Source organism: Grammomys surdaster, unplaced genomic scaffold (genome assembly GCF_004785775.1).
Source record: "Grammomys surdaster isolate TR1022 unplaced genomic scaffold, NIH_TR_1.0 229, whole genome shotgun sequence".
Lineage (NCBI taxonomy): Eukaryota > Metazoa > Chordata > Mammalia > Rodentia > Muridae > Grammomys > Grammomys surdaster.
In genome coordinates, this window is record NW_021604674.1 from 2,724,323 (window position 1) to 2,739,574 (window position 15,252).

The 15,252-nt window shown below is 40.1% G+C and overlaps 1 protein-coding gene across 1 annotated transcript in view; it reads left to right on the forward strand.

Moving 5' to 3' along the window:
• The window catches only part of Kif11 (kinesin family member 11), a 41,535-nt gene that overhangs the window by 11,124 nt on the left and 15,159 nt on the right, over window positions 1-15,252 (forward strand). The window contains exons 6-13 of the mRNA XM_028773509.1: window positions 11-135; window positions 2,236-2,326; window positions 2,786-3,028; window positions 5,433-5,528; window positions 9,279-9,367; window positions 12,454-12,541; window positions 13,859-14,047; window positions 14,675-14,882. Of these exons, the coding sequence (XP_028629342.1) occupies window positions 11-135; window positions 2,236-2,326; window positions 2,786-3,028; window positions 5,433-5,528; window positions 9,279-9,367; window positions 12,454-12,541; window positions 13,859-14,047; window positions 14,675-14,882 (1,129 nt within the window). The remainder of the gene's footprint in view (window positions 1-10; window positions 136-2,235; window positions 2,327-2,785; window positions 3,029-5,432; window positions 5,529-9,278; window positions 9,368-12,453; window positions 12,542-13,858; window positions 14,048-14,674; window positions 14,883-15,252) is intronic.

Genomic DNA, 15,252 nt, shown 5'->3' on the forward strand with positions numbered 1-15,252 from the left:
ATCTGATCAGAGAGGAGTGATAATCAAAGGCTTAGAGGAAATCACAGTACACAACAAAGATGAAGTCTACCAAATCTTAGAGAAGGGGGCAGCAAAAAGGACAACTGCGGCAACCTTGATGAACGCTTACTCTAGGTAAGAAAACCACTCTGTTCTTTGCTCTGTTTTCCATTTACTGAAACTTTGAAGGCATCAAGTTAGGATGGGTCAGGGAATTGGGTCACATAGTATATTTGGTGCTCTAAGGGGAGTCCTTGGTTCTAGGGTTTTTGTTGTTTCTTTGGTTTTTCGAGACAGGGTTTCTCTGTGTAGCTCTGCATGTCCTGGAACTCACTCTGTAGACCAGGCTGGCCTCGAACTCAGAAGTCCGCCTGCCTCTGCCTCCCAAGTGCTGGGATTAAAGGTGTGTGCCACCACTGCCCGGCTAAGGGGAGTCCTTGGTACTTGGCATCAGATTCATAAAGAATCTGGCAATACTGGAAGATTGTTGAAAGGAAGACAAAGATAGTTAAACTAGTGCAGAAGTATTAATGTCCTAAAGACATTCGTTTTCCAACGACCGTATGCTGGGTGTGGTGTGGTGGTTCATATGTGAAATTCCAGCATCTGCGAGGCTGGGGAAATGATCATGAGTTGTTGATGAGCCTTGCATGTGTAACTAGGCCAGCTTAGGCTGTACAAAGCACAAACAGCCTTTTCTTATTATCTTTAACCTTTCTGTTGACTCAAAAACCAAACCAAAGCAAGGTGGTGGCACTCGACTTAATCACAGCACTTAGGAGGCCGAGCGAGGCAGGTGGAGTTCTAGGCCACCCCAGGCTACATAGTAAGACTGTGTCTCAAAACCAACAAAGCACAAACCAAACAAAAGATTTGAACAAAACTATGTCTTCTGGGCACCCAGGTTAAATTTTAGGATGAAATGCGCAGAGCCTAAACTACCTTTTAAAGGTGGCCTCTTGGACAGCTTTATACAACCCTTACTAAAAATTGTATGGTTTTAATAAAAGAACAATCACATGTTAATTTTCATTCTTTGGTGGAATTTGATTTTTTTTTTGTTTTTGGTTGTACTGGGAATTAAATCCAGGGTACCTGTTAGGCAAGCACTTGATCACTGAGCTATAGAAATTGAGACTAAATCTTTGTTTTAAAATGATTTTACTAAAGAGTTAACCCACAGATGGTCACTAACCCTGGCATTCATGAAAAGGGAGAAAGGAACACATTTCTCTATACTGTTGGTCACCATGCTTGGCTATTTTTATTTTTTTTTTAAAGATTTTATTTATTTATTTTATGTATACGACAAGTACACTGTAGCTGCCTTCAGACACACCAGAGGAGGGCGTCAGATTCTATTATAAATGGATGTGAGCCACCATGTGGTTGCTGGGAATTGAACTCAGGACCTTTGGAAGAGCAGTCAGTGCTCTTAACCGCTGATCTCTCTAGCCCCCCCCCTTTTTGTTTTTAATATATAAAACAAAGATAATAAAAAAAAAATTAACTCAGCTTTCCCAAGTCAGTTGATATTTATGCTTAATTGCATTAATCCCACAATCTTGGGCTAGAAAGATTGGCCTTTTAAGGTGCTTGTCCTGGAAGCTTGGCTATCTGAGTTTGAGCCCTAGAACCTACTCATCTAAAGGTAGAAAAGGAAAGAACCAACTTCACATGGGATATGCCCAACCCCTTATTCTGCACATGCTCAATCCACACATAATAGTATTTTTTAACGTTAAATCAGTTGATAATAATAGAAAAACATAAGATAAATAGAACTCAGGTGTATAGTTTGTTTTTCTAGCACCCTTTCCTTTTCTGTAATTTAAATAAATTATAAAATAATAATTTTTAAAAGTACAAAAGCAATACAAAATTACCATGTTCGCCAGTGCTAATGGCATTAGTCAATGCATTGCTGTTCTGGTTGGGAGCTGTCTGCTCTGGAACACTCTTCTTTTCAGATTTGCCTGAAAATTCTTTGTGTGTGTGTTGCTGGAGATGGAACCCAGGAACTGCAAACGGTCTAGAATAGTTTTGATAGCTTCTTTGGTAGGATCGGTATTGTAGATATTGGGCAGAATTTTGTCCTTCCAAGTTCTATTTTCTGGTTGATGATGTCTTGGCCCTCCCAGGTATGCTCAGAGCTCCCTTTCCTGCTGTTAGTATCTGATAGGGAACAATTACGTTTCCATTGTAATGAGAAGACAACTTGATCTTGTTTTCTAGTCGTTCACACTCAGTTTTTTCTGTTACAATACACATGAAAGAAATGACAATTGACGGAGAAGAGCTTGTTAAAATTGGAAAGTTGAATTTGGTAAGTATCCTGCCTTGATGCCACTGTGCTAGTCTTTTTTTTTTTTTTTTTTTTTTAAAGATTTATTTATATATGTGAGTACACTGTCGTTGTCTTCAGACACACCAGAAGAGGGCATCAGATCCCTTTACAGATGGTTGTGAACCGCCATGTGGTTGCTAGGAATTGAACTCAGGATCCCTGGAAGAGCAATTAATGTTCTTAACCTCTTAGCCATCTCTCCAGCCCCACTGTGCTATTCTTGATTACTTCCTAGAGAAGCTTGGAATTCTCACTTATGTACAGTATTTTCATAGTTACTTTATCAACTAGCTTTGGAGTGGGAGAAAGAATTTGTTGCGGAAAATTTATTTTGCTAGCGATTTAGAACATTGTGTATATATAATAAAATATGTAAAAGAATACAAATCTTTGAATCCAAATACAATAGATTGACTTTTTTTTTTCCTTAAATTAAAGGTTGATCTTGCAGGAAGTGAAAATATTGGGCGTTCTGGAGCTGTTGACAAGAGGGCCCGGGAAGCTGGAAATATTAACCAGTCCCTGTTGACACTGGGAAGAGTTATTACTGCTCTTGTGGAAAGAACACCTCATATTCCTTATCGAGAATCTAAACTAACTAGAATCCTGCAAGATTCTCTTGGGGGACGTACAAGAACATCTATAATTGCAACCATTTCCCCTGCATCTCTCAATCTTGAGGTAAGCCCTTTGAGAGAAAGCAGAAAGCCTTTCTTTAGCAGTCCACATTTTTAAAAGTTCATTTACTGACTTCATTCTATACTGTAATATAGAACAATCTGCTACAATAGAAAGCCAGTTATGACTTCCAAAATAGTTTTTCTCTTCTCCCCTCCCCTCCCCTCCCCTCCCCTCCCCTCCCCTTCTCTTCTCTTTCTTTTGGGGGCTAGTTTTCTTTTGAAATAGGATTTGTGACGTCTATCAGGCTGACCAAAACCTCATGATCTCCTTGCCTCAGCTTCCAGAGTGCTGTGATGGCGTATGCTGCCAAACTGCTTCAGAATTGTCAATTTATTTATTTATTTATGTATTTATGTATTTATTTTTTTACTGTAAGAAAGCTCTGTCTGCATGTAGACCTGCATGCAAGAAGAGGGCATCAGATCCTTATGAGATACCATGTGGTTGCTGGGAATTGAGAAGAGCTGCAAGTGTTCTTAAGCACTGAACCATCTTATAAGCTCTGGATTCACAATTTAAAATATATTTTACTCTCATTTGTTTACTTATTTTGTATGTGTGTATGTGTTGGGGTGGGGTTCTACAGACAGGAGTCAGAAAATATAACTTGTGGCTGTCAGTTCTCCCCTTGTGGGTACCAGTAATGAAGCTCAGGTCATTTGGCTTGGTGGCAAGTGCCTTTGCTCGTTGAGTCATCTTGCTAGCTCTTCATACATTCTTTAAACAAACAAAGATTGCTGGGGCTGAAGAAACGGCTCAGTGGTTAAGAACTTTGCCTGCTCTGCCAGAGGACCAGTGTTTGATTTCCAGTACCCACATGATGACTCACGACTCTGCCTAACTCCATTCCTAGGATCTGTTGCTCTTTTCTGGTGCCTTAGGCACTAGGCCTGTTCATGGTGCACAGACATACACGCAGGAAAAATACTCATGCGCGTTAATGAGAAGGATTGCTGAACGTCAGTAGTGATGGGTGGTACGGAGGGGAGCATGGAGGACTTGGACTGACTTAAGTCCTTTTGGAGCACTGAATTCTTGTACTTAGCGTGCTATTTTCATTATGTTATGCTATGTTAAAAGTTTTCTATATATCAACATTTCATTTTTTTTAAAGATTTATTTAGTTTGTATATATGAGTACACTGTCGCTGTCTTCATGCACATCAGAAAAGGGCATCAGATCCCATTACAGATGGTTGTGAACCACCATGTGGTTGCTGGGAATTAAACTCAGGAACTCTGGAAGAGCAGCCAGTGCTCTTAGCCACTGAACCCTCTCTCCAGTCCCCACTTAATTCTCTTTTAATGGGTGCTAATTAACTATGTGGATAAAGGTATTGTGAAACACTGTTTCTGGAATCTCATGAACAAATGTCTACTCACCTCAGAGAACACATGCCAGGCCAAAGTAAAGATATCACCAGAGCTCAGTTTGGTGAAATAATGGGTTTTATTGGGGTTATTGATGGTAATATGGGTGAGAGATTATTTATAGGATCAGAAATTACTCAAAGACATCTGCATCACCAAAAGCCTCCCAATCCTCAGTGTGCATTTGCTCATGACAGCTTAACTTGCATACAGCTCAACAGGCTGACAGGTGTCTTCCAGGTGGGTGCCTGGTGTCTGCCTCTTCTAGGCAGCAAGGTTTGTTTAGGAGTAGTTCTGCTGGACTGAGAGTGTCTCTCTGGGAGGGGCCCACTGTGTCTAGTTCAGGGACGTTCTGGTCTGAGGGTGTCTCTCAGTAGTCCTTACTACTTATAATATACTTAGAGAAGGAGGGGCCTGTATCTGTTTCAGAAACTTCTGAAACTTGCATTTTTTTTTTTTATTTCCTAATCTTTCCTGCAATATAGAATGTAGTAAAACTACCCTTTAGAACATCATCCTAATGAATTTCCTTCCAAGATGAAAGATTTTATCTTTGAGAAAGTTTTTACATAAAAGGACATTTTGTTTATTCACCAGCTGGTGGAATTCATGGCGTTTAGGACCTATGTAGGAGGCTTGAGCAGATGGCTCTGTTGGTAATGTGCTTGTCATACAAGCATGAGGAGGCCCAAATTCAGATCCCCAGTTTTTACATCAAAGCTGAGTTTGGTGATGCAGTTCTGGCTTTGGGAGCTCACTGGCCAGCCAGTCTAGCTAGATTGGGGCACGTTTCAGGTTCATTGAGAGGCACCACCTCAAAGCATAAGAAGGAGAGTGATAAAGATGTTCAACCTTGTCCCGATGGCTTTCACACTCATGCACACATACACACAAGGATAAAATAGTCCATAAATAGATCACACATTAAACAGATAGAAATTATGATTGTAAGTTATGCAGTACATTTTAAATGAATACCTTTATTTTCATCCTTGTGCCCTCAGTAATTAAAAACCTTTCCTTTTTATAACAGGAAACTCTGAGTACATTGGAATATGCTCACAGAGCAAAGAACATAATGAATAAGCCTGAAGTTAATCAGAAACTCACCAAAAAAGCTCTCATTAAGGTAATTACGATTTTGTTTGTTTGTTTGGTTTGTTTGTTTTGGGTTTTTACAGGGTTTCTTTGTTTAGCCCTGGCTGTCCTGGAACTTGCTCTGTAGACCAGGCTGGTCTTAAACTAAGAGATCCACCTGCCTCTGCCTCCCTAGAGCCAAGGGTTAAAGGCATGGGCCACCACTGCCAGACAGTAATTATGAATCTTTATAGAGTAATGTAACCATGTTTGGCATGTCTGAAATAATGAATAACAACAGATCACTGTTTTCGCTTGTTTTGTTTTGTCTTTGGTTTGGTTTTTTGGGACAGCATTTCTCAGTGTAGTCCTTGCTGTCCTAGAAATTTTTTTGTAGACTAGGCTGGCCTGGAACTCAGAGATCCACCTATTTCTGCCTCCTAAGTGCTTGGGATTAAAGCCCAACGTAGGAATAACAACAGATCACTGCTAATAACATAAAGTAACGCCTGATGTTAGCCTGTTTCCTACCACTGATGTGCAGACATCCCTAACTTTATAGTGCAGTTGACACCCTTGGTAGCGTTTGTGTTTATAAGTACAATTTCAGTCTGCTTCATTGTGGGAAAATGTACACACCATGACATTTACCTCTTGTTAGCACTTATTTCAGTAGTTTGAAAAATTCATTAATGTAGTTGAACAACATCTATACAGATCCACTTTTAGAAAAAAGTTAACATGTAGTTTCACTTTTTTGTAATGAAGTGGCCACTGATACGTCTCCCTACCCCCACTCTGTTTTGTTCTTGAGCAGACTCATTTGTAGCCCAGGCTGGCCTGGCATCTGTTTCTTTATGTTCCTGTGCAGCATCTTTTGTGCTGGGATTATAGGCATGAACCACCATGCCTGGTTTATCAGTATACTTTCTGTAGATAGTTTGCCTTTCTCACACATTTCCTAGAAGGAGAATCATAAACTATTTGGCCTTTTGCTTTTTTCTTTTACTTGGGATAACATTTGAGATTTTAAAATGCTGTTTATGCATATTAGTAGTTTATTTCTTTATATTGCTGAATAATATTCCATTATATGGATAATTCTATATACCAACCAATTGATTATTTCCAAAAATGCCATAAGATACTCAGAATTTTCTCCTCTCTTCTTCATTGTAATTCCTGTACTTACTAGTCTGTTCTGTAGAATTTTGTAGTTTCAGAAGTATTATTGAAGGAAATTGTATATAGCACATGAACTTTTGGAGTTGTGTTTTTAAATTTTGTATTATTCTCTGGAGGTTCACCAAAACAGTCAATGAATTTTGATAGTATCTTTTTAGTAGTATTTTATGGTATTTCTGTGCTATTTGTATAATTTGTGTGACCATCTTGAATGATTTATTGAATAGCTCCTTTTTTTTGGTTTCAAATGAAACTGCTATTTATATTAATTTATAGGCATTTGTGTAAACAAACATGTCTTATTTTCTGTTCTGATTGTTGTGAGGAGACACCATGACCAACGCTACCTAAAAAAGCATTTGGTTGGAGATTTGTTTATGGTTTTAAAGGGTTTAGTCCAAGATCATAGCGGGGATCATGGTTGTAGGAAGACATGGCACAGAGCTCACATCTGTCTGAAAGATGGAGGCAGAGAGCGAGCAAGGCTGAGCCTGACACAGGCTTTTGAAAGCTCACCCCACTGATTTAGTTCCTCCAACAATGCCACCCCTCTCACTCCTTATTACTGTGTGTCCATCTGTGTGCATGCCATGGCATGCATGTGGAAGTCAGAGGACAGCTTTTAGGAGTCTGTATCATCACAATGGGTTCCAGTGGTTCTCAGGCTTCTGTGGCAGATGCTTACCAGCTAAGACTTCTCCTCTGGACTCAGCTTTTCATTTATTTGTCCTAATTGTCAGAGTGAATTTGCTGTGATACATGGTAACAGAATGCTTCAGTTTTTAAGGAAAGACTAAAGTAGTTTCTTGTGATGGGGTGAAGTTGAATCTTTGAAGCTCAGGCTGGCATTGAACTCATAATCCTCCTGCCTCTGCTTCCCCAGTGCTGGATTTTCAGGCATGCACCGCTCTGCTAAACTGTTCTTAGTGGCTATATAATTTTGCCTTCCAACAAGCAAGGTAGGTGATGTAGTTTCTCCACATCCTCATCCACATTTGGTGAGACAGCTATTTTTCACTTTAGCCATTCAGAAAGCATGTGGTAGGTTTTAGTTGTGTCGCTTGGTCTACCGAACTTTCTCTAATGACCAATGATGTTGAACATCTTGTGCTTACTTGCTATTCATATGTCCTTTTTTGTTGTTTGTTTTGTTTTTCAAGACAGAGTTTTTCTGTGTAGCCCGGTCCTAGAACTCGCTCCTGTAGACCAGGTTGGTTTCAAACTCAGCCTCCCTCTGCCTCCTGAATGCTGGGATTAAAGGTGTGTGCCACCACTGTTTGGCTCAGATGTCCATGTCATTGTGACATGTTTATTCATGTCTTTAGCACAATTTCCCAATGGATTATTTGTTCTTTTATTGAGGCATTTTAAAGAGGTTTTTAAAGATTTTTTTTTTTAATGTGTATGGGTGTTTTCCATCATGTGTGTGTACTGCATGTTTGCCGTGCCAGTAGAAACAAGAAGAGAGGGAGTCAGCTTCCCTGGAGTTAGAGTTAGTTATAGATGTCTGTGAGCCAAATTGTGGATGCTGAGAATGGAGCCTAGCTTCTCTGGAAGAACAACCAGTGAGCCATTTTAACTGCTGAGCCAGCTTTCCAGCCTTTAGAGTTCTAATATATTTTAGTTACTTTGTTACATATAAAGTTTTCTGGATATTTGATGTTTGTAAACATGGTTTCCTCCTTTGTTGAATGGCTTTTCATCTTCACACAGGCTTTTGCAGAGCAAAAGCTTTTAATTTTTGTGTTGTCTAGTATATCAAATTTTCTAGATTTATGTGAACCTATTTCTGGACTCTGTTCTATTCCATTCATTTACTCATCTCTTCTTCCACCAACACTACTTAGTTTTAATAACTGTAGTTATGTAATAATTCTCAAAGGTTGTTCTGCTTAGTTTTTTACCAACGTGACACAAGCTATAGTCAAGCTATAGGAACAGGGAACCACTCTTGATAATATATGCCCAAGCCAAATTGGCTTATAGGCAAGCTTATGGATTATCCTTTTTTTCAGTTAGTAATTGATGTAGGAGGGCTGAGCTCACTGTGGGCAGTGCCACCCCTTGCAGATGATCCTGGGTTCTATAAGAAAGTAGGTAGAGCAAGCCACGAGGAACAAAGCCAGTAAGCAGCACTCCTCCATGGCCTCTGCTTGAGTCTTGCCTCCAGGTTCCTGCTCTGCCTTTCTTCACCAAGGGAGTGTAAGCCTGAATAAACACTTCCCTCCCCAAGTTTTGTCTGGTCATGGTGTTTTATCACAGCAGTAGAAATCTTAATTATTTAAAGGTGGATATGACTTTATAATGAAACATTTAAAGAATTTTATTAAGGCTATTGAAAGACTATTTCTAAACAAATTAACTAAAACTGTAGTTATAGCTGGGGGTGGAGGTCTACATATGTGATCTTAGCATTTCAAAGGCTGAGGTTGAAGATTGCCAAGGACAGTCTGAGATATGGAGCAAAATCCTTTTTTTTTTAAGTATAATTATAACTTTTTATGTTTGAAAATCATAAAAGGCTAACATGTTTTATTTCATGCATATGCTCTCCACACTGATGGTAGAACAAAACCCAACTAACTTGATACCTATATGTAACATTCCTCTTGCATAGGAGTATACAGAAGAGATAGAACGTTTGAAGCGAGATCTTGCAGCAACTCGTGAGAAAAATGGAGTATACATCTCTGAAGAAAGTTTTAGGTAAGACTTTGGTTATAGAGTTTTTGGGTTTTCGTGGTTTGGTTTTTTGAGACAGTGTTTTTCTGTATAGCCTTAGCCGTTCTGGAATTTACTCTGTAGACCAGGCTAGCCTTGAACTCAGATCCACTTGCCTCTGCCTCTTAAGTGCTGGAATTAACAGTGTGCACTACTACTGCCCGGCTGGATTTTTTGTTGTTGTTTGTTTGTTTGTTTTGTTTTTTCGAGACAGGGTTTCTCTGTGTAGCCCTGGCTGTCCTGGAACTCACTCTGTAGACCAGGCTGGCCTCGAACTCAGAAATCCGCCTGCCTCTGCCTCCCAAGTGCTGGGATTAAAGGCGTGCGCCGCCACCACCCGGCCCGGCTGGATTTTTTAAAAAGCATTTTTACTTACTTTAAGCATATGGATGGTTTTCCTGCATGTATGTCTGTGTACCCCATTTCAGGTAGTGGTACAAGGGGCCAGAAGAGGTGTCTGGAGATGGAGTTATAAACCCTGTGAACTGCCCCGTGGTGCCGGGAATCAAACCCAGTTCCCCAGATGAGCAGACAGAGTTCTCCCCTGCTGAGCTGTCTCCTCATACCCTTATCTTTGTTTTGGAAGTATTTTTACTATGTATCTTCCAGGCTGGCCTGAAGCTTTCTGAATCATCCTGCCTCAGCCTGGAATTACAGGTGTGCCAACATTCCCATTTACTTTTAGATAACAGCAGTTTGAAGTAAAACTTACTTATGCAGCAATAAGGAAATAATATCTACTGCCCATAAGTGCTTCTTTTGGTTTAACCTAAAAAAGTAGTTCCTGAGCCAGTGTGATGGCTGTGTGCAAAGGTGCTTGCTGCAGAGACTCGTGACTTGAGTTGAATACCTGCAGCCCAGTTTGTGGAAGGAAAGACCTTGCTTCTTCCACAAGTTGTCCTTCAACCTCCACACATGCACCATAATATTTGTGTAGGCTCTGTGTGTGTGTATTTGTGCACAAATACACACACACACACACACACACACACACTTCCATGCACTCTCTCACGTTTTAACGTGCATGTCCTAGGAGGCAGAGATAGGAGGATTGAGAGTTTGATGCCGGCCAGGACCACATAGCAGGACTGGTCTCAAAACCAAAACTATGCTTGGTGATGGGTCATCGGGTACTTGTTATCAAGCCTGAGGACATGAGTTCAGTCTCTAGAACCCACATGATAGAAGGTGGAAATCAGCTCCTCCAAAAGTTGTTGTCTGACATCCATATGTACGCTGTAACACATGCACTGTCTCCCTTGCTAAATAAATGTTTAAAAACACACATATACAAATATTGTTATCAAACACTTTGTAGAAAGTCTTTTAGCTAACTTTGTATTTAAAAAGATTATTGGTTTATGTGAAGTCCCATGCGTCATGATTTTTTACTTATTTGTTTAGGTAAGGTCTCATGTAGTCCAAACTGGTCTCAAGCTCATTGTGTCGGCAAGGATGACCTTTAACTTCTGATCCCCCTGCCTCCACCTCTCAAGTGTTGGGATACAGGCATGGGCCACCATGCTTAGTCTTATGTGGCCCTGAGGCTCAAACTCAGGGCTTTATTGATGCTAAACAAGTACTTCACCACTTGAGTCATGTCCTCAGTCAGCACTTTTATTTTTATTTAAGACGGAATTTTGCTTTGTGATCCTAGCTGGCCTTAAACTCACTGTGCAGGTCAGGCTGTCCTTGAATTTATAGGTATCCCTACTGCAGCTTTCTGAGTACTAAAATTATAAGCATAGGCCATAAATACTATATGGGTTCCCATGTATTAATTACCAGTTTCTACCAATATTTCTTTATATAACTGTGATTCAATAGTAAACTCAGGAGATGAGCACTGATAGCATATTTATGGATTCTATACCACTGTGACTTATGTTTACATTTGTATAACCGTCACTCCACTAGAGATATAAACCTCTTCTGTCATAGCTGGGCTGCAGTGGTGCACGCCTTTAATCCCAGCACTTGGGAGGCAGAGGCAGGTGGATTTCTGAGTTCGAGGGCAGCCTGGTCTACAGAGTGAGTTCCAGGGCATCCAGGGCTACACAGAGAAACCCTGTCTGGAAAAACCAAAAAAAAATTGTCTGGTACAAAGCACTTGAACTGCTAAAGCTGAGAAATTCTGCCCTAGAGAATCTCACAAGGCCTAGTACTAGTGTAACAGTGGTACTTGTACACCTTGTCTTATACAGCTGTGCAGCATCCCTTGTAGACACTGAGGATCGATACCACTCTATATACGTATTTTGAATCAGTCCTTTAGGTGGTTTTAGTCATTTTTCTCACCTATTTCTTGTGATGCTTCATGTCTTCAAGTCTTAAGCACGTAGAACATTAGGGACATTTTTATGTTACATATCACTAATCACAGCCACTTAAGTTATATCCTTTCCATCACTACTTTGTGTTAACTTCCCTTCTCTGTCATTTTTCTACCTTTGCAACATAGTTTTATTTTATATATATTTTATGGTGCTAGGGACCAAATCCAGAGTCTCTTGTGTGTGCTAAAAAGCCCCCTGTCACTGAGTTACTTCCTATCTCCTTAGCATGTTAAGTTGGATTTGTGTACACATGCCTTTTCTTCATAGGTGAAAGGTCTCAGTTTCAGGGTAGAGGTCAAATAAGGAATGTTCCATTTATAAAATAGAGAGGGGGCGGGAGAGATGGCTTAGTTGTTAAGAGCAATGGTTGCTGTTCCAGATGACCCTGGTTCAATTCCCAGCACTGGCATGGTGGCTCACACTGACTGTAACTCCAGTTACAGAGGGATCCTCAAGGGTACCAGGCATGTAAATGGTACACAGACATAAATGTAGGCAAACACACATATATAAACTAAACATAGGTAGTTCTTTCCCCCAATTTTCCCCACATTTGCTCATTGCCATTTGGCACTCTGTTTATCACTGCTTCATTATTACCACGAGGGGGAGGAGTGTGGAGGCGAGTCTGTGCAGCTGCCAGGATTTTGTTCTATTATGTTGTATTTTGCAATTAGACTAAAATTTTGTAGGATTTAGAACAAAACATTAACTGTTAAAATTTTAAACTTTTAGAGCCATGAATGGAAAAGTAACTGCTCAGGAGGAACAGATTGTTGAATTGGTTGAAAAAATCGGTGTTCTTGAAGAGGAGCTCAGTAAGGTAGGCATTGTCTTTTTTCAAGTGACATGCAAAGTCACTTGAAAAAGAACTTGGAAGAGCAACAGTGTCAACCGGTCATACCCCTCGGAGCTCCCAGGGACCTATGGCTCCGGCCGCATGTGTAACAGGATGGCCTTGTTGGACATCAGTGGGAGGAGCAGCCCTTGGGCCTGAGGGTAATCGATCCCCAGGGTAGGGGGATACCAGGGCAGGGAGTGGGTGGGACAGGACCCTCCTAGAGGCAGGGGGAGAGGAGATAGAATAGGAAGTTTCTGAAGGAGAAACCTGGAAAGGGGAAAACAATTGAAATGTAAATACAGAAAATATCAAAAAACAAAACCTGCCAAGTTTAGACTGTGTAGGGACTGTTTTTTTTTTTTTTTTCAAGAATTTTTTTGATTCTTATATTCAAGGTAAGTTGTATTTTATTTTTACCTTTGTTAGTAATGAAAAGCCTTCTATTTTGACACTTAATACAACTTTAGAAGAAATCACAGGCATTTGCTTAACGACTGGGTTATATTTTTTGAGACATGTGTTATAAGTGATTTCATTATTGTGTAAACACTATAGAGTTTACTTGTACAAATCTCCAAAAGTTTCTACAATCCTAGAATTCATGGTATACTCAGTTTTTATTTTGAGACAATTCTCATGTAATTTAGGCTAGACTCAAACACATGCCTTCAGTTAGTTAGGAGGCAGAAGCAGATGGATCCTTATGAGTTAGAGACCAGCCTAGTCCAGTGGTGAGTTCAGGCTTTCCTGGGCGACATAGAAAGACACCGTCTCAAAAGAGCAGTAAAACTTACTATGTAGCCAAGCATGACCTTGAATTTCTGATTCTCCAATCTACCTGGATTATTGCCGTACTTTACCATGTCTGTTTTTATGCAGGGCTGGGGATGGGACCTAGGGCTTTGCTCATGCTAGGTGAGCATTCTGCCAGTTGAACTTTCTCCCCAGTTCTTTTCAAGGTAAGGATTTTAGAACTTGGGAGTTGTGGGACACTTAGAAAAGCAGCCAGACCCTTTCTGTGCCACCCTCACAGTGGACCTTTACTATGGCAGTCCACTGAAGTCCTGGGAGGAACCTGAAGAATCAATACCACTACGTTAGACCTACTACAGAAGTTTGAATAGCTTTATAGGAGCAGACTAGATACCACTAAAAATGTTCTAATCAGTCTGAGAAACTATTACAATTTTCACATTTGAATAGTTTTTCCTTCCAGTATTATTAACTAGCCAAGTGTTTCACCAGCCAGAGCATTTTTTTCTGATTCTTAAAGAATTGTTTAATGTATTTTACATGTAGGCTATGGAGTTATTTATGGATAGTAAGAACGAACTTGACCAGTGTAAATCTGACCTGCAAACCAAGGCACAGGAACTTGAGACCACTCAGAAACATTTGCAGGAAACAAAATTACAACTTGTTAAAGAGGAATATGTCTCTTCAGCCTTGGAAAGAACTGAGAAGAAGCTTCATGATACCGCCAGCAAAGTAGGTAGATGTATCCTTGCTTAAATTTTGATTATAAGACTTTAATTTTTTATTTCAAATGTTATATCCATTTATTAAACTATTTCATTATTTGACCCATATTTTAAATACTGGAATGAAAGTATTACATATTGTAAGGTATATTTTTGGGCAGTTGTGGCACACGCCTTTAATCCCAGCACTCGGCAAGCAGAGGCAGGAGAATTTCTGAGTTCGAGGCCAGCCTGGTCTACAGAGTGAGTTCCAGGACAGCCAGAGCGATACAGAGAAACCCTGCCCCCCCCCCCAAAAAAAAAGAGAGAGAGAGAGAGAGAGAAAGAAAAAAGGGTATATTTTTGAGGCTACAGTAAAAAGAAAAAAATTTATGAACAAGCATAATTACTAGAATAAATTTGCAAAGTTAGTTTTCTTTACACAGATGGTTGGCTGGAAGAAAGGAGTTTGGTGGGGACTAAGCATTCCTGAGCACCTGGATACATTAGTGTAAGGTTAATCTTTTCTGATCTAGTGTCTACAGTTTTGTGTCTAGTTCTCATCAGGGAGAGATCCTCATAGAGCACACGCTCATTGATCAGACTGTTTTTATGTTAGTTATCTTTTTGTTTTGTTTGCTTTTTAAACATACAGTTGCTTAACACAGTTAAAGAAACTACCAGGGATGTATCTGGCCTACATTCTAAACTGGACCGTAAGAGAGCAATTGATGAGCACAACGTAGAAGCTCAGAAGAGTTTTGGCAAAAACCTCAACCGTCTGTTTAATGACATGGAAGAACTGATCAAGAACAACAGTGCAAAGCAAAAGGCCATGTTAGATGGTCATAAGACTCTGTTTGGTAAGTTCAAGCAGCTCTGGGCCATGTCCTGTGGATGTGTGGACATGCATGTAGAGTCCAGAGAATAACCTGACCTGCTAGTTCTTAGGGACCAGTTACTTTTTTCTTTTTAAGAGTTATTTTCTTTTTGAGTTTGTTGTTGTTTTGTTTTGAGACAAGGCTTCTCTGTGTAGCCCTAGCTATCCTAGAGGTTGTTCTGTAGACCAAGCTGACTTCAAACTCGGTGATCCATCTGCATCTGCCTTGGCCTCTGACTTCTGACTGCTGGGATTAAAAGCATGTACCACCACTGCTAGCAAATTATTTTTTTAGTTACATGTATGTGTGCATGTCTGTGTGTGGGTCTGTGTATGAGAGTGCATGTACCTGT